The sequence below is a fragment of the Rhododendron vialii genome, chromosome 8a, assembly GCF_030253575.1.
Source record: "Rhododendron vialii isolate Sample 1 chromosome 8a, ASM3025357v1".
Classification (NCBI taxonomy): Eukaryota; Viridiplantae; Streptophyta; class Magnoliopsida; order Ericales; family Ericaceae; genus Rhododendron; species Rhododendron vialii.
The window spans coordinates 10870513-10897722 of record NC_080564.1 but is presented as its reverse complement, the minus strand read 5'-3'; the positions used below and the strand labels follow the sequence as shown (position 1 = coordinate 10897722).

The 27210-nt window shown below is 38.9% G+C and overlaps 1 protein-coding gene across 3 annotated transcripts; it reads left to right on the top strand.

Annotated features, from left to right (window-relative positions):
• LOC131336574 (uncharacterized) lies at positions 1-27210 on the top strand. Of its 3 annotated transcripts, XM_058372461.1 has the most exons (25): positions 114-424; positions 489-629; positions 930-1039; positions 2939-3104; positions 6395-6495; positions 6652-6724; positions 6842-6977; positions 8714-8874; positions 9642-9766; positions 9845-9944; positions 12645-12741; positions 15319-15370; positions 17653-17754; positions 17833-17979; positions 18083-18245; positions 18347-18577; positions 18674-18828; positions 20273-20401; positions 20518-20635; positions 20789-20984; positions 21092-21203; positions 21286-21440; positions 22297-23731; positions 24987-25181; positions 26442-27210. In XM_058372461.1, the coding sequence occupies exons 2-25, from the start codon at positions 497-499 to the stop codon at positions 26910-26912; spliced, it is 4863 nt and encodes a 1620-aa protein (XP_058228444.1). In that variant the 5' UTR covers positions 114-424; positions 489-496; the 3' UTR covers positions 26913-27210. The 3 variants fall into 3 exon arrangements, with proteins under 3 accessions (XP_058228443.1, XP_058228444.1, XP_058228445.1); XM_058372460.1 differs by having other exon boundaries at positions 1-629; XM_058372462.1 differs by lacking the exons at positions 114-424; positions 489-629; positions 930-1039; positions 2939-3104 and adding an exon at positions 6118-6142.

Here is a 27210-nt window from a genome sequence, read left to right as displayed (position 1 = left end):
CCCATTAGCGTCAAATCACGGGCAGTGGTTCGGCACCCCTTTGGGCCTCCAACGACCGTGTCCTCGGGTCAGCATATCTATCAAACTCCATCGTTCTTGTCTAAGTTCAATCTCCCTTTCCTCTTCTTCTTCTTCTTCTTCTCTCTCTCTCTCTCTCTCTCTCTCTCCCCGCAGTCTTCTCTCTTGTTTAGTAGTTCTACACCCGACTACCAGAATTTTCGGCCTCCATATCAATCTCGGCATTTCTCTCATCAGTCAACGACAATCCCATTGGATCTACTCTAAAATTCATTGGCCTTCGATTCCATCTTGATCCGTCATCGATCTATAGTAGTTTCTGCAAAATTCTCTTCATTTCTTTCCTTATCATTTTGAACATTGGTTTCTAATCGGGAGGGGACAAAATTTGTAGCTGAATTTTGGGGTGGATCGATTTAGAACATGGGTTTCTAATCGTGAGGGGACAAAATTTGTAGCTGAATTTTGAGGTGGATCGATGGAGTGGGCGACGTTGCAGCATCTGGATCTCCGGCACGCCGGCCGCAGCTCCAAACCCTTGCAGCCACATGCCGCCGCATTTCACCCGTCCCAGGCCCTCGTTGCCGCCGCCGTCGGCAACCACATCATTGGTAACTTAGTCGCTCCCAAATCGGGATTCGTATATTTTATGAATCGTATCACGATACGTGTAACATATCGTTTAACCAAATGCTAATATACAACTAATAGTCTAAAAGTTAGTAACGTAGTTGCTTGTGATTTTGACACATTTCTATTGGGGTAAAATGTAAAAATTGTAATATTTTTCTGAAAGTGAAATTGGGCGATTTGAATTGAGACACTTGGTTCTTTTAGTACTTTTTACTCCTTTCGTTTCGTTAGGGTTGATTGAAGTGCCATATGATGGTTATCAATTGTTGCTTGGGCAGAGCTTGATGCATATACTGGATGCAAGATCGCGTCGATTGACATCGGTTCTCCTGTTGTTCAAATGTCTTACAGTCCCATTGGCGGGCACTCCGTGATTGCTATACTCGAGGTAAGAAATATCCATAGTCCTCCTCTTGAGTAGTTTTGGGTTTCTGTTATGTATTTGGGGTTAATGCCAGAACTTTTTACGGTCTAATTTGGGACTGTAGCATTTGTATTTAGGGTTCTTGGATGTTATCATGTTGTGATGTCGTAATGCTATGGGGTTACAGTAGGAATGTTTTGGCGCATTGATCAATAACTTATTTTCCTGATTTCAATTCAATCAGATAGTTTTCAGTTTGTACCCAATGTTGAGGGATTTCATTGGCAACGATCCTCTCTTAGAATAATTAGATTGTGGTTTCCTGGTAGTTTTGAATATGTTGTTTGTTGCGGTACGTCTGGTTAGGTGAGAACCAAAGTTCTTAGATGTCTGCAAAACACACTGAGGGTAAATGTAAGAGGAACTATTGAAACTTCGCAATGCAGAATGCTTCTCGTTGCCCATTTTAAATGGACATTGTTGCCAACTCTAAGTCATGCAATCTATTTGCTTGTTCAGAACCGGTAAAGAGTACGAGAAATTGAATCAAAACATCTCGTTTTAATATTGGTTGAAGAAGGTTAATTAAGATTTATTTCTTTTTTGAAGTTACTAGTTTGGGTAAATTTAGCTTACACCTCCTCTGTTCTATTGAAATCATATTGCCACCCCTTTTACCATCGGAAATTACATTGCACAACCCGCTTTATCGTTCTAAGTAATACTTCATCTTATAGTGATCTGTCAGTTGACAGAACAGAACTTCAAGACGTCAGACAAATAAGTCTATTAATACCACATTTTCCCTTAACTATGTAACCATATTATCCCTTACATTAGAGCTAAATAACATTAGAACAATATAGAAAAACAACACCATCATTATGATTATTTGTCAAAAAAATACACTTGTTATCTGCTCCCTTTCCTTTGTGCTTAACTCAGTGTTCTAAAACAAGGAATTCATCTGCGATTAATCGCTGATTATTAATTAATTTTCACCAATTAATTGCCGATTAATCCGATTAATTACTCGAAAGTGGCCGACTGCTAGACTAGTGCCTAGCAACTTTTAGGACATTGGTTTAACTAAATAACCATATAATCTCTTATGTTGAAGTTAATTCCATATTTTCCTTTCCTTCACTCAGTGACCGTAATACCGTATTATCCCGTAATTTAAAGCAAAATAACATCAGAAAAATATATAAGATAGCAACTCCATTATTATTCTTTTGGTGCTAGAATCAACCCCATTATCTACTCCTTTTCCCTTTATGCTATAGTCAAATGACCACATACTCTCCTTAACTAAAGCTATGTAATCATGGAAACGAAAAAGTAAAACTTCTCAATATCTACACCCTTTCCTATACTCTGACAATTATAACCCACTGTACCGTCACCGCAACATATCCAACCATCCCCTGTGTCACCACAACATCCAACCCCTTGACCAGATCACCACAACATCCAACCCCTTGACCAGATCATTTTAACTAGGGAGGAAAAAAGGCCCAATGAAACCCCAACAGAATCTAGTGCTCTGCAATTAAGTTGCAATTGTACCACCGAAACTGCCTCCGGTGCCATAGCCCTTCTTTTGTGCTGTCAAAGCTCTAGAGCTTTGTGCTGTCAGCAGGCTAGACATAGACCTTCTTTTGTTTTTTACCGCTTGTTTCTTCCCAGGTGAAATCCTTGAGAGAAGTGTGAAAAAACAATGGTTTGCCATATGATATGACGTTAATATTGCTCTGTGAGAGTCATTTTGCTTAATCAGTGTGCTTCTGTTTAGTTTGTGTCCCTTTTCCTGTTGAATTTTATTTTTTTCCTTCTTACGCATGTATTTTTTGTTTGTTAGTTTGTTTTCAGTTTGGTGATGATTCGCGTTCATGATTGCGTATTTCTGATTCTCTTTTGTAGGATTGTACAATTAGATCCTGTGATTTTGACAGTGAGCAGACGTGTGTATTGCATTCACCTGAAAAGAGAACGGAACAAATTTCTACTGACACAGAAGTCCATCTTGCTTTGACCCCTCTCCAACCCATAGTATTTTTTGGTTTCCACCGCCGGATGAGTGTGACAGGTTTGTTGTTTCCATGTAACAGCTTATTAGTTCAACCGCTCCCTCTCTTCTCTATTTAGCTTATTAGTTCAACCGCTCCCTCTCTTCTCTATTTTTTTGGCTGCTTTTGAGCTCGTTTGCCGTTCTCGGAATCAGGGGAATACTGAAATCCATGCTTGTACAGTAGTTTTCAATTTGAAATCATGCTGCTCAGAAAACACTTTGGTGACTTCCCATCTGTGGTAAATATTGGAACCCATGTTGATTACAATATTTGCGATTTGAGAATCTTGATTCAGAGGAACAGTTTGGTTACTGCCCACCATGGCAAGTAGAAAGAGAAAGTAATATAAATGGACTGTTGTCATTATGCATTCACAACGTCATAGTTGTGTGATGCCAGTATGCCACCCTAAAGGAGCCAAATGTAGAAATGCCAAAAGCCTTGAAGGGTTGACGATCTTGGGCTTAGAGATGCATTTGTCAGTCTAATCTTTGTCTAGCTTCCTTGTTTTGGTTTTCTTTGGATGCAAGCAGCCCCTTCATTGGTATTGTTAAAAATTTAATCGTCTTCTAAAGGTATTCAAACTTGGAAAGGTCTGAGAAATGAAGCTGGTGGTAATGATGGAGTTCATGGTGGCATTGCTAGTATTGTGCTATGTGTGTTGTAAAAGACAGGTGGACATCGATTTTGGGGTGTTACTTTTTTTTTTCTTCTATCTTGGCATTTTAGGTGTTACTTTGGTAGTTGGAGGTTGGTTCTCGATTATGGTGTTGTTAAATGTAGTGGTCATGGACAATTATGATGGTGGTGTCGGACAGATTGCAATTATGGCTGCTAAGAGTATCCACAATGACATAACCAAAACTAAAAGATTTCTAAAGTTAGCAATGTTTGTTCCAAAAAATGCGCACAATGGTATATAACCAAACTTAGCAACCCCTTAACCAATAACCAAATTTTGGCCTTCAGATAATCAAAACTAGCAACATTTTCTCTTTGGATAATCAAATTTAATGGGGACTGCATACTCTCTCTTTCCTTTTTCTCTCTTTCTCTCTCCTCACATTTCTATCAATGGACCCACCCACTTATTTTTATTTCCAACTCTCTCTATCTCTCTACACTAAAAGTGAGTTTTTGATTATGCACCATTGTTGGACTTTACATTGTTACTATTAGCAATCCCTTAGAATAAGCAAAAGATGATGTGGCAAGCTTTGATTATCCAATTTTGGTTATGCCAACCCTAATTGTTGTATTGCTTGTAGGCAGCTTGGTTTTGGCTTATCGGGGAGCTCCTTAGAGTTCTCCCTCATTCATTACGAAACATAAACAAGGTAACTAGGTTTTTATGTTTGGGTTCGTCTGCTAACTTGGTCTGACCCAAGCTCAGTTTGGGCACGTTTGTGGGAGATGACCAAATAGATTTAAGAATGTATATAGTGGATTGGTTGAAATGCTTGGGCTTGTGTTTTTAACTGCAAGAATGAGCATGAGGATAGGAATGCTGTAGTGTTTAAATAGCGCCACCTGTTAGACTTGTCTCTGGTCCGCCTTTCCTGCTACGGCCTTTTCGGTTTCAAAGTTGCATGTAACTATGCAAGTAGTAGCATGCCTTATGTTTGCACCTTACTAGCAGGATCCTTCTAAAATGGGTGCACTCCCTAGACGGGAGCTCGAATCGGCGCTCCCAAGATGGGTGCTTGACGGGAGCTTGCTCCCCTCAAGACGGGAGCTCGTTCCTAACTAAGATGGGAGCTTATTGGGCCGTTAATGCAGTTATTCTCTTACTTTTAAGGGAGTCGTGCCATTGTGGAAATAAGAATACGTGAATCATATTAGTCAAGAAGTTTTGCAAATTGAGAATATATAACTTCCAATAATTACAGTATCACTTTTTCTTTAATGGTTAAGTATTTAAAGATATTTTATGTACATATTTTTGTATAATCTATATACGCTCCTTAGGCACTCCCAACCTTAGAAGCTTTTAGGTGCCTCTGCTCCCCTGCACCCGCTTCTGCTCTCGTACGTAACCCGCCCCCGCTTCATGCTACTAAGTTTTGCACCCATCCACAGTGGAACTGATTAAGGAGTGCTGCTCCATTTCTTTTAATTAATTTGTGACTTGTTTTTCTGATGTATTTAGTTGATTCCATCGAAGGAAAATCACGAGATGTCATCAAGATTTCAAGGAATTTTTCCCTTGTCACTATTTTCTCTTTTCTTTTTAACATAACAACATGGTGTGGTCAACGAAGATGCTTGTGAGGTCAATTGACAGTGTATTACTAATGCTTCTCTTAAATTGCTTCATGCCAGAAAAATGTCTAGAACACTGAAGTATCCCCCTAAGTTGTAAGCCTTTTGCATGATCACTGGCAACTGAGAGCTCAGTAATGCGTAACTCGTCAAATTAGGGCTAAAGAGGAGTATTTCTTGACTTTTGTGTCCCGTGTTGCTCTTTAGAAAAGTTGTCACCTGTTGGTGTTTTGGTTAGTTGCTCACAGGTTGTGGCAATGAAGTATCCTTGCTTTTGATTTTGAAGGCTGTTCATTTTTCTCCCTCGCCTAGTGCTAGGTAAAGAATAATCTGATTTTCTTGTTTTTGGAGGGTCAAGGGGGGAGAGTATGGGAAAGTTTCTTTAGTTGTGTCTTATTTTCGCAATAACTTTGCTTAGTAAGGCAGGTTTTTTGGGGGGTTAGTATGGAAAAGTTTCTTTAGTTGTGTCTTATTTTGGCAATAACTTTGCTTAGTAAGGCAGGACAGGATTTCTTTGAATGTGAAGCTCTACTTAAGAGTTTTTACTCCATTGTATTTTTGCTCAAAGTACTTTTATTTGTTTATTGTATCTGGCATCCGTTTCTGAACAAGATTTAGCTTGGTTTTGGTGGAGCGTGTCAACCTTGAACGTCATTTACTACTCCAGCTGTGGTGGAGCAGCAGCACGGGGATGGCAATGGCTAGGAAGTTATTGCTCTTGTGGTGGTGTTAGAAGGGGTTTGCTGGTGGTAGTGGTGGAGGTTGTGTGCAGGGGACTTGATTATGGCATCATGTGATTTTCTTTCCCGTTTCTTGAGAGCTTTCTTCTCCTTCTTCTCCCCCCTCTCCTCCTTTCTCTCCCTCTCGTCTTGTGCAAGGCATGAAAGAAAATGTGTTAATCAGCTCTAAATGCTGTAGCATGCTAGCTGTTAGTTTGTCATCCTGTATATGTGGCTGCTTTTATACCACCGACCGGTATTGTTCATTATAACTTAAAGTTGGATATATGAAGCAATTAAATACATGATTTTGTGAGTGCATGCAGTTGTTGGAACTGTTGAAGGGGGAAGGGCTCCAACAAAAATAAAGACAGACCTGAAGAAGCCTGTAGTAAATCTTGCTTGCCATCCTCGTCTTCCTCTGCTGGTAACAATTTTAATTTGATGTAAGATAATTTCACAGTTTCTTCTGGTCTTCATTGAATGCTGTAAAGGCTCAGTTTTTGCTAAAAACAGTCGAGTATCTTGTTTTATAGGCATCCCATTAACAACTTTATTTTCTTTTTTCTCCTTTTTGGTTTAGTATGTTGCTTATGCAGATGGGTTGATTCGAGCTTACAACATTCATACTTACGCTGTTCATTACACACTACAACGTAAGAGTATAGTATGCAAAATATATTTTGTTCTTCCTGTTTCTTGAATTTGATCATCTGAACTGTTTTGGAGCAAATGCATTGTACTGGACTTCTCTTTTTGTTGGTGTGTTACAGTTGATAACACCATTAAGCTCCTTGGTGCTGGTGCATTTGCATTTCATCCAACTTTGGAATGGATTTTTGTTGGAGATAGACGGGGTACACTTCTGGCATGGGATGTCTCCACTGAGCGACCTAATATGATTGGGATGTATGTTTTTAACACTATGCCATTACTCTTGTGAATGAAATGCTGTGTTTTTATACTTCTATATTGGTTTAGTTTCTGATAAGAATAAGTTTATAAAAAGAAGGTTTTCAGAGAATGACACCTGTCAGGGAAAATATGTCAATGTCAAAAGGGACCTGAATACTATCACACTTGGCAAACAAGATCAATCACGTCAAGATATTGATCGAGGACAGAATAGCAATGTTAGGAAGAGAAACCGCTCCATTGCCTCTGCCTGCATGTGCTAAAAAAGCCTGATCCCTGGGGGAAAAACTGCAGAGCCCACCTAAATAGCACATAGGCCTAATATAATAGAGCCCATACCCACTTTTTGAGCTTGAGCCTTATAAGTGGTAAGTCCATAGCCCATACAATAGGTATTAAGAGCCATCTCTTCTTTTTTCTTTTTCGATAGGTCACTATCCTTCATCGAGCCATACTTCACCTTCAAGTCTTATCACCTAACCTTAATTCTTATTGTACTCCAAGGTCATGTCCCTGGGCACCGTACCCACTCTACTGGGAGCCACGTTGCTGTGCGAATCAGGGATTTCTTACGTTCTTACGTGCTCCATCGAGAGTCACCTTGTAGTTTTTGCTGCTCGAACGAGCGTCTCTGTACTAGCCACTAACAGCAATGTTCCATGAGAGTACGTTCATAATTCTGTCGGCCCCCTGCTCTAATCACAGTTGTTAGGAAGAGAAACTGCTCCATTGGGTCTGCCTGCACGCGTGTAAGGCGCAATCTGTTGGTGAAAAGCCGCAGAGCCAGCATCGATAGCCCCTTGGCCCAATTTGCATTGTTTGGAGTCCATACTGACCTAAACGTTTAAGCCTTTTAAGTGTTGAGTTCATCAATCAGTTTTGTTCTTAATCTATCTGTGACTATCCTTCATGCATATCCCAACATACAGTCTTTCAACTCCCCTCCATATAATCTAGAGTGGATGGAGAGACCACAACCCTGATCTAAACAGACATTGGGTCACGGCCTTGCTGGTGGTTGCACTCACATAAACTTTTCAGGGACCACCCATTAAGGATTATCTGAGCCTCCCCCTTGATCGAAACATGAATAGAAAGTTAGAAACCATTCACTACTCAAAAACGTCACTCCCACTGCCATTGGAACCTTCCAAAGCGGATCGTCTACCCCTTCAGCCTTATGGCCTCTGCTGGCGCACCACCTACTGCTTCAAATGATTCAGATTTTGAAAAAAAATAAAAAATGGTCTTAGTAACTTGGTAAGCACGCTTGGAGACATTGATGATCTCAACTTCTTGCTAGTTTTACAATTTCAGTGGCTTATGTAATGTGGCATGTCACATGGGTTAATATTTCACTGCAACTTGAATGCATCTCCATGTATGGACTTATAATTGTTTGTGGAGTACTTTTGCTTCCCTTTGTATAAAGTGGTTCCCCCAACTGATAAAAACCAAACCAAGCCTTAAGCCTCAATTAATTGGGGTCGGCTAACCCACCCACCTACCTGCACAAAAAAGTAGCGCATAATTAATAGTCTTTTTAGTTCCACTCTGTGAGTTTGCTATTAAACTCTTAATGTTCCCATTTATTGGGGTCGGCTAACCCACACGCACAAAAACAAGTCGCGTATGGTTAATATATATATATATATATATATATATTTTTTTTTTTTCCAGTCCGTGCATTAGCTATTCAGCTCTTATGGTTCATTTTTTGTCTGTTCCAGTATACAAGTGGGCTCACAACCGATCACATCAGTTTCTTGGCTGTCCACGTTAAGGCTACTTGTCACTTTATCAAAGGATGGAGCTCTTCAAGTGTGGAAAACACGAGTGATGCTAAATCCTAACAGACCTCCTATGCAAGCAAATTTTTTTGAAGCTGCTGGTTAGCTAATAAACCAACTCTTTACGACTTCACTATTGTAATGACTGTAGTTCTGCTTCATATGTGCTAACGTAGGTGGACTGGTAACTGTCTTACTGTATTTTTGTCTTTATACCGGTCATTAAGCTGCTGTTAATTCTCTTAGTTCCTCTTTCCCCTCCCGCCAAAGACCTGCTCAAGAATATTGTTGATCTTATTTTGTTGGTTTTGGGAGGTGCTGTGGTTAGACTTTTATGGGATGGTAATCCGGGGTACGTCGTACAGTTATTGGTTTTGAGTATCTGGCTGAGAAGTGCTCTCTTTAAATTTTCTCTGGGAGAGTACATTTTTTGTCAGAAGTTGTTTGAAGGTCAACAAGTGAAATGTATATTACCTTTTTATTCTCGAGATAAGGAATAATGGTCCAGTTAATGGGAGGAGAGTCTAACATGAGGATAGACTAGATGACATAGAGCATATAATCGTGAGTTTTGTTCTCCAATTAATTTGGCAGTGCTATCTTTTTTCTTCTGACATGGTGGGGCTTCTTTTCCCTGTGTATACACCAGAAATCTAATAAACCCGTTAGGTGAAAAGTTCGATTTAATGTGAATCACGTGATCCTCATTTAACATCAGTGAACTCACAAGGATAAAGCACCTGAGGATATCTTTTACTTTCTTTTTCGCACCTATTGAGATGAATCGTTAGAGGTTCTTGTTGCATTTCATTATGTAGTGTATTAACAAGATGATTCACTTATGACTTTTTTGTGCTTCTTTCTGCAGCAATTGAATCCCTTGACATCCTTCGCATTCTTTCTCAGGCGGGCGGAGAGGCGGTTTATCCCCTTCCACGTATAAAATCGTTAGAAGTTCACTCAAAATTGAATTTAGCAGCATTGCTTTTTGCAGTTAAGTTTGGAAATTTACATATCGATGCCCATTTAGTTAGTTGCTTTCTTGAGGGTGACAAACCACCTTTGTAACAGAACATAACTGGTGGAGACAATCGGAAAAATAGAGCTGCATACACTAGGGAAGGAAGGAAACATCTGTTTGCAGTTCTACAAAGTGCAAGGGGATCTTCAGGTTATTATTTATTTAGGTCTTGATATGCACTTGGTAATTTGTTTTTCATAAGAGGTTGCAACACTCTTGGTAGTTTTGTGCAGTGAAGCCTTGTGTGTTATGTCTTGAATGTGTAGTTATTTATCTGCTTGTTTGTTCTATTATGAGAGGAGATTTTTGTTTGACTACATTGTTGGAAATACTACTTTGCTTACTGTTGTTTATGTATCCATGCCTTTATGTGTAGCTGTAGAAAACGAAGTGCTATCCCACTGTCCAATATTTTGGTACATTCTTCTATTATGGGATAGTGATGGGAAGATCTACATCCTCTGTGTAGACTGTGTGACTAACGTAATTGTGCAGCATATAAGCATGAGGGAACCCCACCTCGCTTGCAAGCTTTTGGGTTGAGTTCAACCCGAGATCACAAAATGAGGATGTCCCAAAGGGGACACCATTTAAAATACATGATGGAGTAATCTGCTGCTGTTAATTATATTGTCCTTTTAATGTGGGATTGAATGCATCTAAAGTTTGAACTCAAGATATGATTTGGATTAATATTTCATAGGGTGCCACGCAATAATGTGTGCGGATGTTAAAATCAAATCTTTTACAATTCTAGGTATGGTCAAGCACTTTTTATACCTATTCTTATCTCGAACCATTTGAAGTTGAGGATTAGTGGTTAGCGGTTTTCTTGTCGAGGACGGTAGTTTCGGTCATTTGGGTGAAACACATGGTTTAGAGGTGAAGATGATTTCACTTTCCAATGGGAGCCCCCATGACAGATATTGTTTCCAATTTCCTTTTGTGGATATATATCCACGTAACTCAATCATGTTCTTCGGGTATTTGGTGAAAGGCAAGCACTTGCGATATGAAACATGTTTTCTTGTGTTTCATGTCTTGGTTTTGGTATGGCCACAGATGTGTTAACTGGTAGGTGTGGTGCTGGAAGCACTCAAAAAGAGGTACCTGTGGGAAGATTCTCGGCATGAGGTGCACCGACTGGCAGCAGCGACGGGCTGTGGGGTGCAAAACTGCAGTTGGTTGCATTTGCGCTTAGTAACTTGTGCAGCATCCAACTGAGGTGACTCGTTGGAGCTCCGAGTTGACCAGCTGAGATGGTGTGGTAGTGCTAATGCCTGTCTACTTGGATAGTCTAATTTCCTTCGAAAATTTCAGACATTGATACGAAAAGAGACATGGATACGATATGACATGGCAATGAATTCTCAAGAAGTCTTTCAAAAAAGGTTCTTTGCGTATTTTAAGTGAATTTATATATGATTAGTTTTTTACTTTGCTTATCATAGTGATGTCAAATTCCGATTTTTTGTCAATCATGTAGCTAGTGCCTAAGAAGTGTTTGCAAAACGAGTGTTAGACATGTTGCATAAAGAGTGGTGTCCAAATTGAGATTTTTATTTTCTGCTTATGGACATGAAAAAAAGGGTATCAAACACATCTCTGATAGTGTCCGAGGAGTGCAAGTGTCCGATGTATCGAATACGGACACGTTACCTTCTTGTAAGTGTTCATGCTTCTTATATTGGACTATATGTTGGAAAAGGTACTAAAATAATAATTACATCCCATGCCAAGAACATCAAGTCCACCCTACTATCCCGAAACGTTACTGAGTTTGGTGACGAGTGTTTTGCAATTTGCATACTACCTTCTTGCCTTAAGTTTGACCATGAGACAACCTAGCCACGGTTCTCTGATCTTCCTCAGAAGCATGGGAGGTATTATCACCTTAGGAACGCCTTTGAACTCCTCTGGATCTTCTTTGGGTCCCATAGTTTTGTTAGATACCTTCTTTACATATGCCTGCTTAACTGTATGTAAATTCTTACCGGTGTGTCAACATCTCTGTGAATGTGCTTGGTGCATTTAGAATATGAGGCTTATGTTTGACGGTATTGAAGAACACTGCTTGTGCCCCGATCTTGGTTTTCATACTTTGATGGTTTCCAAACAATTGGAGTTGAATTCCTTGCATTATCAACAACTTTTTGTAATTCCACTTCTAAATGATTCTTAAGACATTTAACTAATTTTATTTAGTCTTCAGTTTAATGATGCGTCTGTTTCAGTTTTGCCTGATTTATGGTTTTCAGAGTACTGTCTATGCTTTGTTTTACTGAATCATAAATTCTTTGACAAGTACTTAGAGCCTAGAAGGATTCGGAGTCATTTGCTCTACCATATATGCTTTGACCAATATTTTGGAATAAACCACATATGCACTTATTTGCTCCTTAACTAGTGCTTATTTTGCGTGTCACATGTTATATGTGTTGTGCTTTGTCTCATGGATTAAGATGTGGCTATTCTGAATTACCCAAAAGGGAATAAGAAGATATGCTCACACAATTTCACAACTAAGATGCTGTTGGCACTATTTGCTGACTTTCTAGCTTGCACTGCTGTTCTGTGATCATATGAGCAATACCGAAGTTTGGATGTGAATTTATTATTTTAAAATAGGGAATAAAGATGTGAACATTCTTTTCTTCTAGGACTGGAGTAATTGGATTATTAGGAAACTTAGTCGTTATGAAGTGCATTGTAGATTGAAAAGAAGCACAATGAAGAGAAAATGAAGCCTAACTGAAAGCGCTATTGTTTTAATAGTATCAGAAATGAAAAAGGTTTGTTCACGAGGATTGTGGTAATCCATTTCTTGCGCTAAATGAAAGGTCTTTGCAGCTTCTGTTTTGAAGGAAAAGCTTTCATCACTTGGATCGTCTGGAATTTTAGCTGACCACCAGCTTCAAGCACAACTACAAGAACAGCATTTGAAAGGGTAGGTTCAATGTTTTTTCCGAGTATTTATGGTTTTTAGTAATTGGAATTGATGATTTTTACCAGGAGAAATGCATTTTCGAATAACAAATTAGTTTAATCACAGGATAAAGAATGCCGGTTATGTGGACATCTAAGTCTACTTTGTTCATTTGGATCCGTAATCTAAATAGTAGTCTTTGGGAGTTCTCAATTGTACCAGTAAATAAATGGCTTGAGAAATCATTACATGTTAATAAGCTAGAATTAATCTCTTCCTCTCTCTCACAAGTAATCTCTTCCTCTCTCTCACAAGTCACACCCCTACATGCGTGCATGCACATACAATTTTTGCACTAGGACCAAATTATTTACCAATTGGTGTATCCTGAAATTCAATAAAGACTACAAAAACTGCAGTTAAATACATAGAATACGAAGGATAGAGAGGCAAAGAAGAAACAGGAGAAAACCTAGAGTTTACTAGGGGTCCTTGAAACCACAAGGATATCATAAAGAGAGAAAGGAGGGGGAAAACCCTAGCACCTCTAGGTGGCCTTGAATCCCACAAGGAGAGTAAGAGGAGGGAGAAGGGGAACAGAACCATGGAGCTACAGCCCCCCAAAGAATGATTTGTTGGAGATAACTTCAAGAGTGGAAAGCACAGGGAAGGCAGCACTAGTGGCGGACCCAGGATTTTAGGGCACTAGGGTCAAGCCATCAAGCATCTACAACAAATAATTGATAATTTTGCACTTGTACACAATGAACCGAAAGATAGCAAAAACAATAGAACAATAATCAAAATGAGATACTATCTATTTCTTATATATAACCAAAAAAAGATATCCGTTCATTGCATATCATTTCACTCTAAAATGAGATATCTATTTTTATTTTTTATTTATCATCTCACCTACATATCCGTTCATTACGAATTTACGATTTGCTTCGAAGGCTCATTCTTACTTGCAAGAGTTGGTGATTCTACAAGTTCCTTTCGTTTATAATATCTCTTCAAATCTATAGAAAAAAAACAAAAATCAGTCTTATATCAAAAACAGTCAATAGTGTTCCCAAAAACAGTCACAATCTACAAAATAATTAACTCTGTTCCAAATTAATTTAAATTTCGAGCCACGGGTTAGCTTCTACCTTATGTAGTACAACAGAGTGAGAGATACGTATAGAGTGAGAGATACCCACAAAAGAGGGTTTTGAAAAACCCACAAAAACAGTCATTACAATGTACAACAGAGTGAGAGATACGTATGGAGTATAATCAATTAACAATCCTTGCAACAAAAAAATTTAGGGTTTTGAAAAACCACAAAAACCCCCCCACAAAAACAGTCATTACAATCTGAATCTAATCAATTTAGCCCAAATTAATCTAGATTTAGGGTTTTGAAACTACAGGAGGATTCACTTTTACCTTCTTCGTCCAGTTGCTTACTTGCTTTCCTTTCCTGAGACCGAGATCAGAGTGAGAAAAAGAGTCAAAAGACGCATGGAAACTTGCTTTCATCCAAAGGGTGGGTTCTCCATTCTTTAATTTTTTAGAGAGAGAGAGAGAGAGAAGGGAAAATGGAGCACGTGAATTGTGAAAGATGGCAAGATGTGTAATTTGGTTGAGGTCTTGGGGCAATTTGTTTGGGGAAAATATATTTTCTATGGGGCAAAAATTTACAGAAACACCCCCAAAACTATACTGTTCCCTGCAGAAATTTTGTACTGAGTGGGGTCAGTTGACCCCCCTTGCCTATGTGTCGGTCCGCCCCTGGGCCGCAGCACGCTTGGAGCTCTATGAAACAAAATTCTTCTCATAAGACTTTCTACTGGAAAATCCCGAGGATCGAAAGAGAAAACAGCCCTCTCTGCAACTCAAGAGAGTTGGGAGTGTAAAAAATGTCTATTCAAGACTTGCATGCTTGCTTGTAATCAGAGGAGAGATTTTCAATTCTAGAGAAAAGCAAGGTTTGGAACCCATGCGATGCACCTTTCCCCCTAAGCCTAGAAGCAAGTCAACCAGTAAGAAAACGCATATAAATCTCCTAGAACCAGCCATGGAGCATTGTTTTGATCATAGCTTCCCAGAACCCGATAGCCCCAAGATGCTTGTCCTAAGCTTTCGATATATAGTCGCTTGTGGGTTCATTTGTCAACAACTGTGCTGGACCGTTAGTACTTAGCCATCTATGATTGAGGCTTCTTTAGGTTAGAAGGTTGAAGTCATGATTCTTTAGGCCGTTCATGTTATGCAACTTTTACGGATAGAAGTTTTTGATTCAAATTATCTACACCCTCAAGGTATCTACACCCCTTGTGGAGTTCTAGTAACTGGAGTCAGCCTCTCGACAAATAGTGGAGTAAGGTTTCCAACTTGCTCTTGATCTTTTTTTGTTAACAGTACTTTTAAAGGTTGTAGATTGAAGTATATGTTTCTTTATTTAACTAATGATTTATAAGCCTCAAGCTGTGGAGATCTTTGTTTTATAGTCTTTTTTCCGGCGCCCTACATAGTCTTTCTTTTGTGTGCCTATCTTCTTGCATATTTAGACATTCATCAGTGGTAACAATTCGTTTGCCTTTATTCCAGGGAAAGTCAGTTGACTATAACAGACATTGCACGCAAAGCTTTCCTTTACAGTGTAAGTTTATAATTCAAGCATCTAGTCTTCTCTTTTGATTTTTGATTTTTATTTTTATGAAAGATGCTTTAAGTAGAATCTGTGTGTATTGTGAAGAGCTTGGTCAACGAATTGGACTAAAACAAGTTTTTTAATTCCTAGAACATGTTATTGAGGGGAGTTGTGCAACTTTTGGGGCATCCCAAAGCAAAATTTAGTTTACTACTCTTGATTTCCTTCTCCTTTATCACATTCTACTTATGGAACATTATGTATAACAACACTATGAAGAGGTTTAGATTGTTTGGTTTGGATAGCTTGCCCTACCATGTACATTTTATTTCAGCATGTTTGCATAAGTAGAAGCTTGGATGGACCTGTCTTATTGGCTGGAGAGGATTGTCCGTTAGTGGGTTTGGTATGCATTTGATTTTGGTTGAATTGTTATTGAGTGTTGGGATGTGGTCTACCCATAACGCATGATGTTTAGATGATCATGCTCCTGCTTTGACTTAAATTTTATGTGATACTTAAGTATGTCATTGTTTGTGCACATCTAATATGCAGTTGTATAATGTATATCGAGCTACACCATGACCATGTTACGTTACCAGTAGTCCCAAAAGATTAGGTTGTTTGGAAATCAACCAAACAGTGTATATCAAGCTATTCAATGCCATCCGTCACGTGCAACCATGTCTTGCATGTGTAGATGCAAGTGTCCATTAATGGAGCAAAACAAAATGTGATGATAAGAAGCAGAATACAAACAGGGAAAGGATGTAAATGGAAAGACATGAACCCAAGACCTCCCATAACCAAGGCTGTAACACCGTTTTCAATTACCAATGAATTGTCCTAAAAGCTTAAGCTGATAGGAAATGAGCTCAACAATGTATATCAAGCTATTCATGGCGATGATTTTTCAGGGATAGGCTTCTAGATGTGCATCAAATATATGTTCGAGGTTGGCAATGGCTTTCAAGTACATACAAAAAAAAGATATCGGGAGGGAAACGTGAAAGCATTTTGTTATATGTCAGTAGAATTTTGGACTTAAGGAACTGAATAATAACGTATAGTAAGCATTTCAATGACTTCAAGGGAGAGGGATGACTCTGTGGAATGAGAGTGTCAGAATGACCTTTGTGTATGAGAATCGTGCCTGTTTTTGTGTTCTAGTGGCTAATGTTGTGTCATTGAGGGATGTTTTTAACACAAATATTGTGAGTAGAAATGTCAAATCAATGTTCTAAGATAATGTCCTTGCAATGTATTGTTTATAGTATTCAGAATCTTGGCACTGCATGAACAGATTTGTTGATGTTTATGGACATGAGTTGAATGAATTCATACAGAGATTGGATGCAGTTAAAAACATAGCTGCACTTTGACAGATAAATCATAAAATGATAATCCAGAAAAAGGTTGTGCAGAATCTCTTCTGAAACTCTAGAAGTTTGACCGTTGGTATCCTGTGTAGGGATGACTAGGAAGCAAGGTTATAAATTTCTAGTAGTTCTCATTTTTTTCTTTCTTATATACTCCCTTTGTTTCAAAATGATAGTCCATTACGAAAAGTCGCACTATTTTTTCAGATTACAAAATAAAGCACTTTCATGCAAGTTTTTTAAATTTGTTAATACCAATTTAAAGTTCTCTGCTGCTACTTTAAATTGGTGCCAAAAGAAATTAAAAAATTATGCGCAGAAGCTTAGTCACATAATCCTTTAAATTGCCCTGCGCATGCGCTCTCAATCCTCACACTGCGCTTGCGCTCTCAATCCTCGTTCTCGCGAATTTAGTGAGTTAAGATGTGTTTCAAAGACGTTTTCACGCTCGCGCTCCCACACTCGATTATGTGACTTAGCGCAGAAGTACTTTTTTTTTTATCAGTATAAAATGGGATGGCATTTGTAATGGACTTTTACAATGGAACAGAGGGAGTACCGACTGTACCGTCAAGTGATTATATTTTCCTGGTTGAATTCGGACTCTTTGATAAGAGGGAAATTATTAAGGTTAGTTACATATACGCGTATATGATAATCATCTGTTATTATGAGTACATGAAAGGGTCTCTTTGATTAGAAAATTTATGGTATTTGGATTGTAATGGATAATCTACATTACTTCAAATTATCCATTCCTCGATGACTACTACATTTCAAAAGGTAATCCTCCATTTTTAAAGTAAGTTGATATGGTCAACTCAAAATGGAATAAATTTAGCTGCTGAACAAACCTAAGGGATTGTCTCTCTCCCATTTAACAATGTTGTTTTCATCTTTACCTTGTTGCAGCATTTTATGGAAGAACATGCCAAGAGTACTCCAATATCTCGGTTACCTCTCATTACTGTTTTAGATACTAAACATCATCTGAAAGACGTTCCTGTGTGCCAGGTAACTCTTTGGATAACTTTGTTTATTGAGATTTTTTTATTGCTTTCTCGATTAATTCTGGTTTTTCCCCCTTTGCAGCCATTTCATTTGGAGCTAAATTTCTTCAATAGAGAGAATCGAGTTCTTCAATATCCCGTGAGGGCTTTTTACTTGGAGGGTGCAAACCTTATGGCATATAATCTCTGCTCTGGAGTAGATAATATCTACAAGAAGCTGTACACCTCAGTAATATATCTAACCGTCTTTTCTTCTTAGTTATTTTCAGAACTGTTCTTTGCTAAGCAGTAGGTATGAATTTGCATCCATGACATCTGTTTTCTGTTTTCAGATTCCTGGAAATGTGGAATTCCAACCCAAACACTTGCTTTACAGCAATAAGCAGCACCTATTTCTTGTTGTTTATGAGTTCAGTGGTGCTACAAATGAAGTAGTTCTCTATTGGGAAAATACTGATGCCAAGTCAGCGAATAGAAAAGAAAGCACAATCAAGGGTTTGTTCTGTCAATTAAAACTTCACCATTTTGCTGGCCTACTTCTACATAATGCTTCTTAGGATGAAATAGCGAATCATCCATTTTGTTGACTCATCCAGGTCGAGATGCTGCATTTATTGGTCCTAATGAAAACCAATTCGTAATTCTTGACGAGGACAAGACTGGGCTTGCTTTATATGTTCTTCCTGGAGGGGCTTCACAAGAGGTTGGTAAGAAGAATGTCTTAGATGAACAAAGCCAGGCTGCAGATCTTAACATTGGTTCAGTGAAGGGACCACTGCAGTTTCTTTTCGAAACGGAAGTTGATTGTATCTTTTCAACCCCCATAGGTGCTTGGTGAAAGAGATTCTTTGACTTGATGATACTTAATGCTAAACATTTATTGAATATTAACAAAATTCTGATCATAGTCTTCTTTATATTAGAATCAACTATGCTGTTTGCTTCTCATGGGGACCAGATTGGCCTGGCTAAGCTTGTTCAGGGTTACCGCCTATCAAATTCTGATGGTCATTATATATCCACAAAGGGTGAGGGGAGAAAGGCAATCAAGTTGAAAGTAAATGAGATTGTCCTCCAGGTAATTAGTTCAACCCCTTTGGACAATGTTTACAACTCATTTTTGACCAATTGAATAACTGACAGTGACAAAGTTGTGGGGACTAGGACTTTGATTCAACATAGACATCCAATCCTTATGCTCTAATGGCTGCAAGCCTGCAAGTACTGTAGCAACCATTTCTTTTCTTTTCCTCAAGATGGATTCTATGCAAACCTCCAAATAATTCTTTCATTTAGCAGAAGTTGTGTCAGATATGGTCTAAGAATATCTCAATGGGTTTGTAATATGGATTCTAGCATCCTCCTTCCCTTTCAGTAAATAACTAGAGTATGTGCACACGGCACACGCATCAAATTTTCGTTGAGTCTCAATGATATTTGCCAATGGTCTTTCCCAAAAGAATCCTGTAGTAGTAGTATTTAAAAAAAGGGCATCTGCTTCCATACATTATGATGCTATAATTTTTGACATATAATACTTCATCTAAACCCCATTGCCTAAATCAGTTCTGAACTGTTTGACAAATAATCCTATAATTATAAAACTTGAAGTATAACAATGTTAGTAACACAAGATTGTTAAGAAACCACTTTACCAACTTGCATGCTTTCCATCTGTCCCAAAGATACAAACATTGCAAATTGAAAACAACAAATTCAACAACCACACATAAATTTTGTATATAGAATGGGGGAAAAAAAAACCATTGTCTATATAACAACCACACTGAAACGGAAATCCACTTAAAACTAAAAACAAACAACTACAGTGAAGACAAAACAAAACTAAAAGAATTACCATGCGAGCCTTTTCTGTGATTCCCAAGAAAACATCAAAGGTAGTGTCTTGCATGGGCTAATACTTTTTCCCTTCTTTGTTGTTGTTTGTGCGCTTTGTGTGGGTGGTTGTGGAAGAGATTATCCAGTACATGAAGGAGGAAGAGAACTGGAATAACTGTATTCCGTGGTTAATTGTGGGTACTCTATACGTAGAGGAGCAGTTATAAATTGTTTTACTTTCTTACCCTTCCAATTAAAAGACATTAAACTCAGTTGAATGGTAAAAACATGCATTTGTAAGGGATAATTTCGGTGAGAGCAAAAATCTACACAGCCTCAACAAAGGTTCTCTCTTTATATGTAAGGATTGATGTATTTGACGCTAAATTGCTGGAAGACCTGTGTTTATGATGTTTCTGGTGTGCTTTTTGAGTTGATGCATTGCTGTTAATTGTACTTGAGTAGTTGGGTCTTGTTAGGAGTTCTTTTTTTTTTTTTGCAAATTATGGTACAATATATTTCACGGAAAGTAAAAAGAAAAGATTGGGCTCCGATCTTTGTGGATTTACTCTTGCTTGTCATTTCTCTCTCCCTCTATTGTATGATGCATACACTTAGTCGCTTAGAATAGAATGCAGAGATGATTGGAAAAGGTTCATTGTTTTTCCCTTGATCTTTTCCAGGTTTGCTGGCAAGAAACTCTTCGAGGCTATGTCGCAGGGGTATTAACAACTCAAAGGGTTCTTATTCTTTCAGCAGATCTGGATATACTGGCTAGCAGTTCTACAAAATTCGATAAAGGGCTTCCTTCAATATCCTCAGATGGAAAAGTTATTGCATTACGGCTTCTTTTTAGCAGTACCTTTTTTTTTTTCTCTGACCTGATTAACGTCTCTTAAAATTGTTTAGATTCTTAACTTCTAGCCACTTTAGATCTCTTCTCTGGGTTGGACCTGCACTTTTGTTTTCAACTACCACTTCCATCAGCATGCTTGGGTGGGATGGAATAGTCAGGACAATTCTTTCCACTAGTATGCCTGCTGCAGGTATCTGACATTGTTTCAAAGCCTTAAATGTTTACATTCCCATTAGGTTCCTCGGTAACCTGTTGTCACTTTTCTTGTTCGACATATATCTCACAATTAGACTATTTACTATTAACTCTAAGTCTCTAAGGCATCAATATTGACTCCATGCAGTGCTGGTTGGTGCTTTGAATGATCGGTTATTGCTCGCAAACCCTACGGCAATAAATCCCAGACAAAAGAAGGGGATTGACATAAAGAGCTGTCTTGTTGGGCTCCTTGAACCTCTTCTTATTGGATTTGCCACAATGCAGCATAATTTTGAGCAGAAGCTAGACCTGTCTGAAATCTTGTACCAGATAACGTCAAGGTTTTTCTTGCCTGTTATTTTTTTCAGCGTATGCTTATTTAACTTGTTCTGTGTGTAATATTTTGAAATCTGGCATCTCACGTGTCAAATTTATTATCCAAATGAAGGTTTGACAGCTTGAGGATAACTCCAAGATCTCTTGATATCCTTGCTAGTGGTTCTCCAGTTTGTGGAGATCTTGCTGTATCATTATCCCAAGCAGGTCCACAGTTTACCCAGGTGATCTATGAACTGTTTATTACAATGTGTATTTCATCAAGCGTTTATGCTACTTTCCTTAATTACGTTTGGCCAAATCTAGGTGTTGCGAGGAATCTATGCGATCAAAGCTCTCCGGATTTCCACTGCTTTGTCTGTTTTAAAAGATGAGTTTTTGCGCTCTAGAGATTATCCACAATGCCCACCAACATCTCATTTGTTTCACCGGTTTCGCCAGTTGGGATATGCCTGTATCAAGTATGTTGCAAACTGCATGACATTCGGTTATCTTTGTTGCTTTTCATATTTTCTGTCTCTTTTTGTTCTTTTTTTTTTTTTTTTCCCTTTAAAATTCTCCTTGATTAACTGTCCTTAATAAGGTGGCCCGTGAAATTTTGACTCAATCATCAAGGTCTGGAATCAGAATGTAGTTGGCTATTTGCAGATAGGGCTGTATGTGTTTTTACTTTTTCTTGCTTCTCTACTTTGTTCTTCTTTTTTTTCCATGAGTAACTTGGCATTTCAAAAACAGGTTGAACCATATTAGTCCTACTATTTATCGTTTCCTGATCGGAATGCTTTGTGGTTCTGTGTTTACTGTTTTTAATATTACTGTAATGTTTGGTAACACCAATGATACTGTAGCTAATGGCTAACCAATTTGTACTCCCTCAATCCCATTTTGTTTGTCGCTTTTGGAGTTTCAACTTTTTAGGAGAACAAGCAACTGATGTACTTGAAATTTGAACATGAGAGAAATTGTTCCAACAATACCGTTTTATTCTCACCTGGGATTGTATTAATAACCAGGGGTTAGTTTTGGATTCCTAAACGTCTTTTTCTACTTTTCAGAGATATATATTGGGCCATGCCAAAGGGAGTAGATAGCTAACAATAAGGGGCAGAGGGAGAAATATTTCATATGGACTTATCGAGTATTTTTCACCACTGCTGCCAGTAATAGAGACGGAGATTAGCAGAATTCTAATCTATGGAAACAACTGTTTTCAAATCTTGCTTGCTCTCGTCTTATAACATATAAATTCGTATGTAATGACAGTTTGATGGTTCTCTTTTTTTAGATTTTTGTCACGTGACAAAGATGAAATTGCAGGTATGGCCAGTTCGATAGTGCGAAAGAAACGTTTGAAGTTATAGCAGACTACGAAAGTATGCTTGACCTATTCATTTGCCACCTTAACCCGAGTGCGATGAGGCGCCTTGCTCAGAAATTAGAGGAAGAAGGTGCTGATTCAGAGTTAAGGAGATATTGTGAAAGGATATTAAGAGTCCGTTCTACTGGATGGACACAAGGGATTTTCGCCAATTTTGCTGCTGAAAGCATGGTTCCTAAAGGAACTGAATGGGGAGGAGGCAATTGGGAAATCAAGACACCCACAAACTTAAAGTCCATACCACAATGGGAACTGGCAACAGAGGTTATGCCATACATGAGAACAGATGATGGTACTATCCCATCCATTGTGACGGACCATATTGGTGTTTACCTTGGGTTAATAAAAGGAAGAGGTAATGTTGTGGAAGTCAGGGAAGGTAGTTTGATCAAAGCACTTAAGCCTGCAGGTATGGATGTTACGGCGAACGGCATTCACACGCCTCTTGCTACATCTATACCTAGCAAATCCAAGGGCGCGGCGGATGGTGATTCCTTGATGGGCCTAGAAAGCCTTAAACAACTTACGGGTACCAGTGTGGCAGATGAACAGGCGAAAGCTGAAGAAGAATTTAAGAAAACCCTGTACGGCTCTGCTGATGGTAGCAGCAGTGATGAGGAGGGAACTTCAAAAGCTAAGAAATTACACATTAGAATTCGGGACAAACCAGTTGCATCTGCGACCGTGGATGTAAATAAGATCAAAGAAGCCACGAAGCAGTTTAAGCTTGGTGATGGGTTGGGCCTACCAATAAGTAGGACCAAGTCATCAACCAGTGGATCTCAAGATCTTGACCTGCTTGTCACTCCATCTGTTTCTGCAACCACTGGAAGTATGACAGGTCCCACATTTTCTACCCCTGTGGATCCTTTTGGAAGTGACTCACTGGCCCAACCTGCCTCTGTTTCACAACCTGGCTCCTCCGTGACAGGTGGTGGAGTTGTAGCTGGGCCAATCCCAGAAGACTTTTTCCAGAATACAATATCATCCGTCCATGTCGCAGCATCATTGCCTCCTCCTGGGACTTACCTGTCAAGGATGGATCAGAATTTTCAAGGGGCTCAAAGCAACCCAGTTGCACCTAAGCAGGTTGGTGCTCCTGTAGCTGATGTTGGTCTTCCTGGGGGTGGTGTTCCCCCTCAAGCCACTCAAGTACCTGTTTCTCTTGAGTCCATTGGACTTCCGGATGGTGGAGTTCCACCACGACCTGTGGCTCAGCCCACTGTCCTTACAGGATCTCAGGTTCAGGCAGCTCAGTTGACAGTCTCCTCCCAACCCCTTGATCTTAGCTCACTTGAACCCCCAGGATCTTTTAGTGCAGGAAAATCTCAACCACGTCCAGATTCTCCTCCAAAATCTGTGCGCCCTGGACAGGTGAATATTTGTTGTTTCTTCTTCCTTTTTTTCATTTGGCTTGTTGTGATTATGCGCGGGAGTAGGGGTGACACCGACTGAAGATAGGTAGTGAGAAAATAAGCTAAGGTGGTTTGGTCAAAGACAACAGAGGCCAGCAGATGCAATAGTAAAGAAAATTGATTGTATTATTGTTAGTACTAATGTTGGGGGGAGGGGAAGACCTAAGTTGACCTAGAAGGCTGTGGTATAAAAAGTATATGATTTTGTGGGCCTAGAAAGAGCAAATTGGAAAAAAAAAGACGACTCCTGCAGCCAACCATAGTTGGTTGAGTTGTGACACAAGGTTTAGTTTGGTTTGATTTGATTGAAAATAGATGATATGGAGTATTTTAAACTGTAGAAAGTTAAAACAGTGTTTTTAAATACTTTGTTCTAATTTAGAATAGTTTTCTGATCTATTATATTACTAAAAGTCTAAAACAAGTATTAAGTACACAAAATCAGAATTTTACGCTGTAACTTGGAATATAGAAATTAAGACATACAAATGTAACAAACCAAAACAAGTTAGTTGAAGAAACCTGCTTTTAGTTTAAGAAACAAAAACCTACCAAAACACTCCTCATCTAGCTATCGTCGTCGGTTCCTAGCTGAATTTCTGGTTACAGGAAATTAATAGCCTAAGTTGTGTGAATAGTATAGCACCTCGACAAGTTTATAAAAATTTGGTCTTAGTTTAAGCAAAATTGTTGATTAACTCCAACCTTTTATGGAGCCAATTTTTTGTATCAATAGGAGCCCATGAGCAATATTCTGGAAAATGGAAAAAGAAAAGAAAAATCTCAAGCGTCTGGTGAGTTTTAATAATCTCTATCCTAAATGCTCCAATCCCACATTAGGAACAAAAGCAGCAAGCTGCTTTGCTTATATGAAAGTCTCATATGTCCTATAGAGTCCCACATACTTTAGCGGAGTCGGTGCCACATGGCTCTTCCAGTTACTCTCTTGTTTGGATAAACAGAAAGGCCTTTTTCTGCTACACGGACCTTGCGTAAACCCTGTTGTAGGTTGCTTCAGAAAATAACCACAAGTTTGGTAATTTTGGAGGGGCGAGATTCAATTTTATGGAGAGTATAGCCGATGGACATATAGAACAGATCAACTGAATATCTAACAGAATTTTTTTGATTAGCCTATTGCTGCTTTAACTCCTCATATGCTTAAATCTAATGTCCTTTGTCTCTCCTTCTGTTGTGGGATATCCATGTTACAGGTTCCTCGAGGGGCTGCTGCTCCATTTTGTTTCAAGACTGGACTTGCACACCTGGAGCAGAATCAACTCCCAGATGCATTGTCTTGTTTTGATGAAGCTTTTCTGGCACTGGCCAAGGATCAATCTCGAGGAGCTGACATTAGAGCTCAAGCAACAATCTGTGCTCAGTATAAGATTGCAGTTACTCTCCTACAGGTATTCTTCTTCTCCACGCCCCATGTCAACTGATGTTAACTTGCTCCTAATTCTTGGGGCCAAGGATCTGAGCAAGTACAGCATTAGACTTGCTCCATGAAGTAACCTTCATGAGTTTTGTCACCATTCTGCTCATATTTGATGCTGTAGCCAAACAATATACATTGTGTGATGATATGAAATTGGGAAAGAACCAATAATACTAGGCCTTGTTTATTTGCCCGGATTAAAGAGTCGGATTGGACTGTAAATCCAAAGGGACCACATATCCCATGGTTGGTTGAAACTTTCACAGCTAGGACACGAAACACAGGATATAAAAGTAGGGCTGTCCACGGTCCGGATTGGATCGGATTCCTATGAATCCAATCTTAATCCGCGAGTCACAGTTTTTAGTCACAGTTTTTAGAAAATGCAATCCGTGTCCGGACCAAAAGTCCTACGGTTTGGTTCCAATCCAATCCGTGAGTCACGATTCGGTTCCGGTTTTATCCATGGATTGCCTTCCAAAAAAATAAAATAAAATGATGCAACTGTCATGCCATTACATATCATATTCAAACTAAAAATGCAAACACTAAATTCCATAACATTACAGCAAGTCATCAGCAATGTATATTACATAATCATAATCTAGATTTCTAGTCCAGATACCAGCAAGGCAGCAACATTAATGTGAAATTGTACATTGTCAGTCCAGATTTTCAATCCAAAGTTAAGAGTTAAGTGTTATATATTGCCACATTAATGTAAAATTGTTTAAAAAAATTCATAACAATAAGTAAAATTATAATTATTTATAAATATTACACACACACACACACACACACACATATTTATATTTTTTAAATATCTCATGGTCCGGTTTGGTTAATCCACGGTTTTGAAATGAAAATTCAATCCTAATCCGAATCTCACGGTTTTTTAATTTTCGAATCCATGTCCGGACCATTAATCCACGGACAAAATCCAAAAGGCACGGATCGGTTTGGTCTGGACCGGTTTCACGGTTTTTCTTGGACAGCCCTATATAAAAGTAGTATTGATATCAGTAATCTCGTCACTATTAATCCAATAGGTTTACTTATGCAATTTGGTAAGTTTATCTCCTCAATACAAGTCCAGTGAAGAAAAGGGGGCCATAGTGTATACCATGATGACAGAATCTCGTGCCTGTAAAATGACTTTCCCCAAACCAACCAATAAGAATATTATGGAGTTCATATCTCAAAAGTGCATTCCATGTTGATTTTACCCCAGGAAATCGGACGACTGCAGAAAGTCCAAGGGCCCAGTGCCATAAGTGCAAAAGATGAGATGGCAAGACTGTCGCGCCACCTGGGCTCATTGCCTCTTCTGGCAAAACACCGAATTAACTGCATCCGAACTGCCATTAAACGGAACATGGAGGTACAGAATTACGCTTATTCCAAACAGATGCTTGACCTTCTCCTATCTAAAGCTCCTGCAAACAAGCAAGATGAGTTGAGAAGCCTGATTGACATTTGTGTGCAAAGGGGTTCAACCAACAAATCAATCGATCCGTTGGAAGACCCATCCCAGTTCTGTGCTGCCACACTTAGTCGTTTGTCAACTATTGGGTATGATGTTTGCGATCTCTGTGGGGCCAAATTCTCGGCCCTTTCGGCTCCTGGATGCATTATCTGTGGTATGGGAAGCATTAAAAGATCAGATGCAATTTCAGGGCCTGTTCCTTCACCCTTTGGCTGAGAATTATTTGGTACCTTGCTCCAAATCAATTTGCTGCATGTTTTTCCCTCATGTAAAGCTCGACACTACAAGTTAGGATAAATTTCCTCATTACGGTTATTAGGGGGTGGTTGTGTATGGTGTATGATTTCCTTGTGTATTTAGATAAGTAATTGTGTTCCCGTTGTCCTCATGAGTGTGTATCATTCCGATGTTTTGTAATGCAATCCCCCCCATTTTCCCCCCTTGTTATACACCTCTTTGTTCTGAGATGATGTTTATTATCGCTGCTGGGTTTACAGCTGCTTTGTTTCCAGTA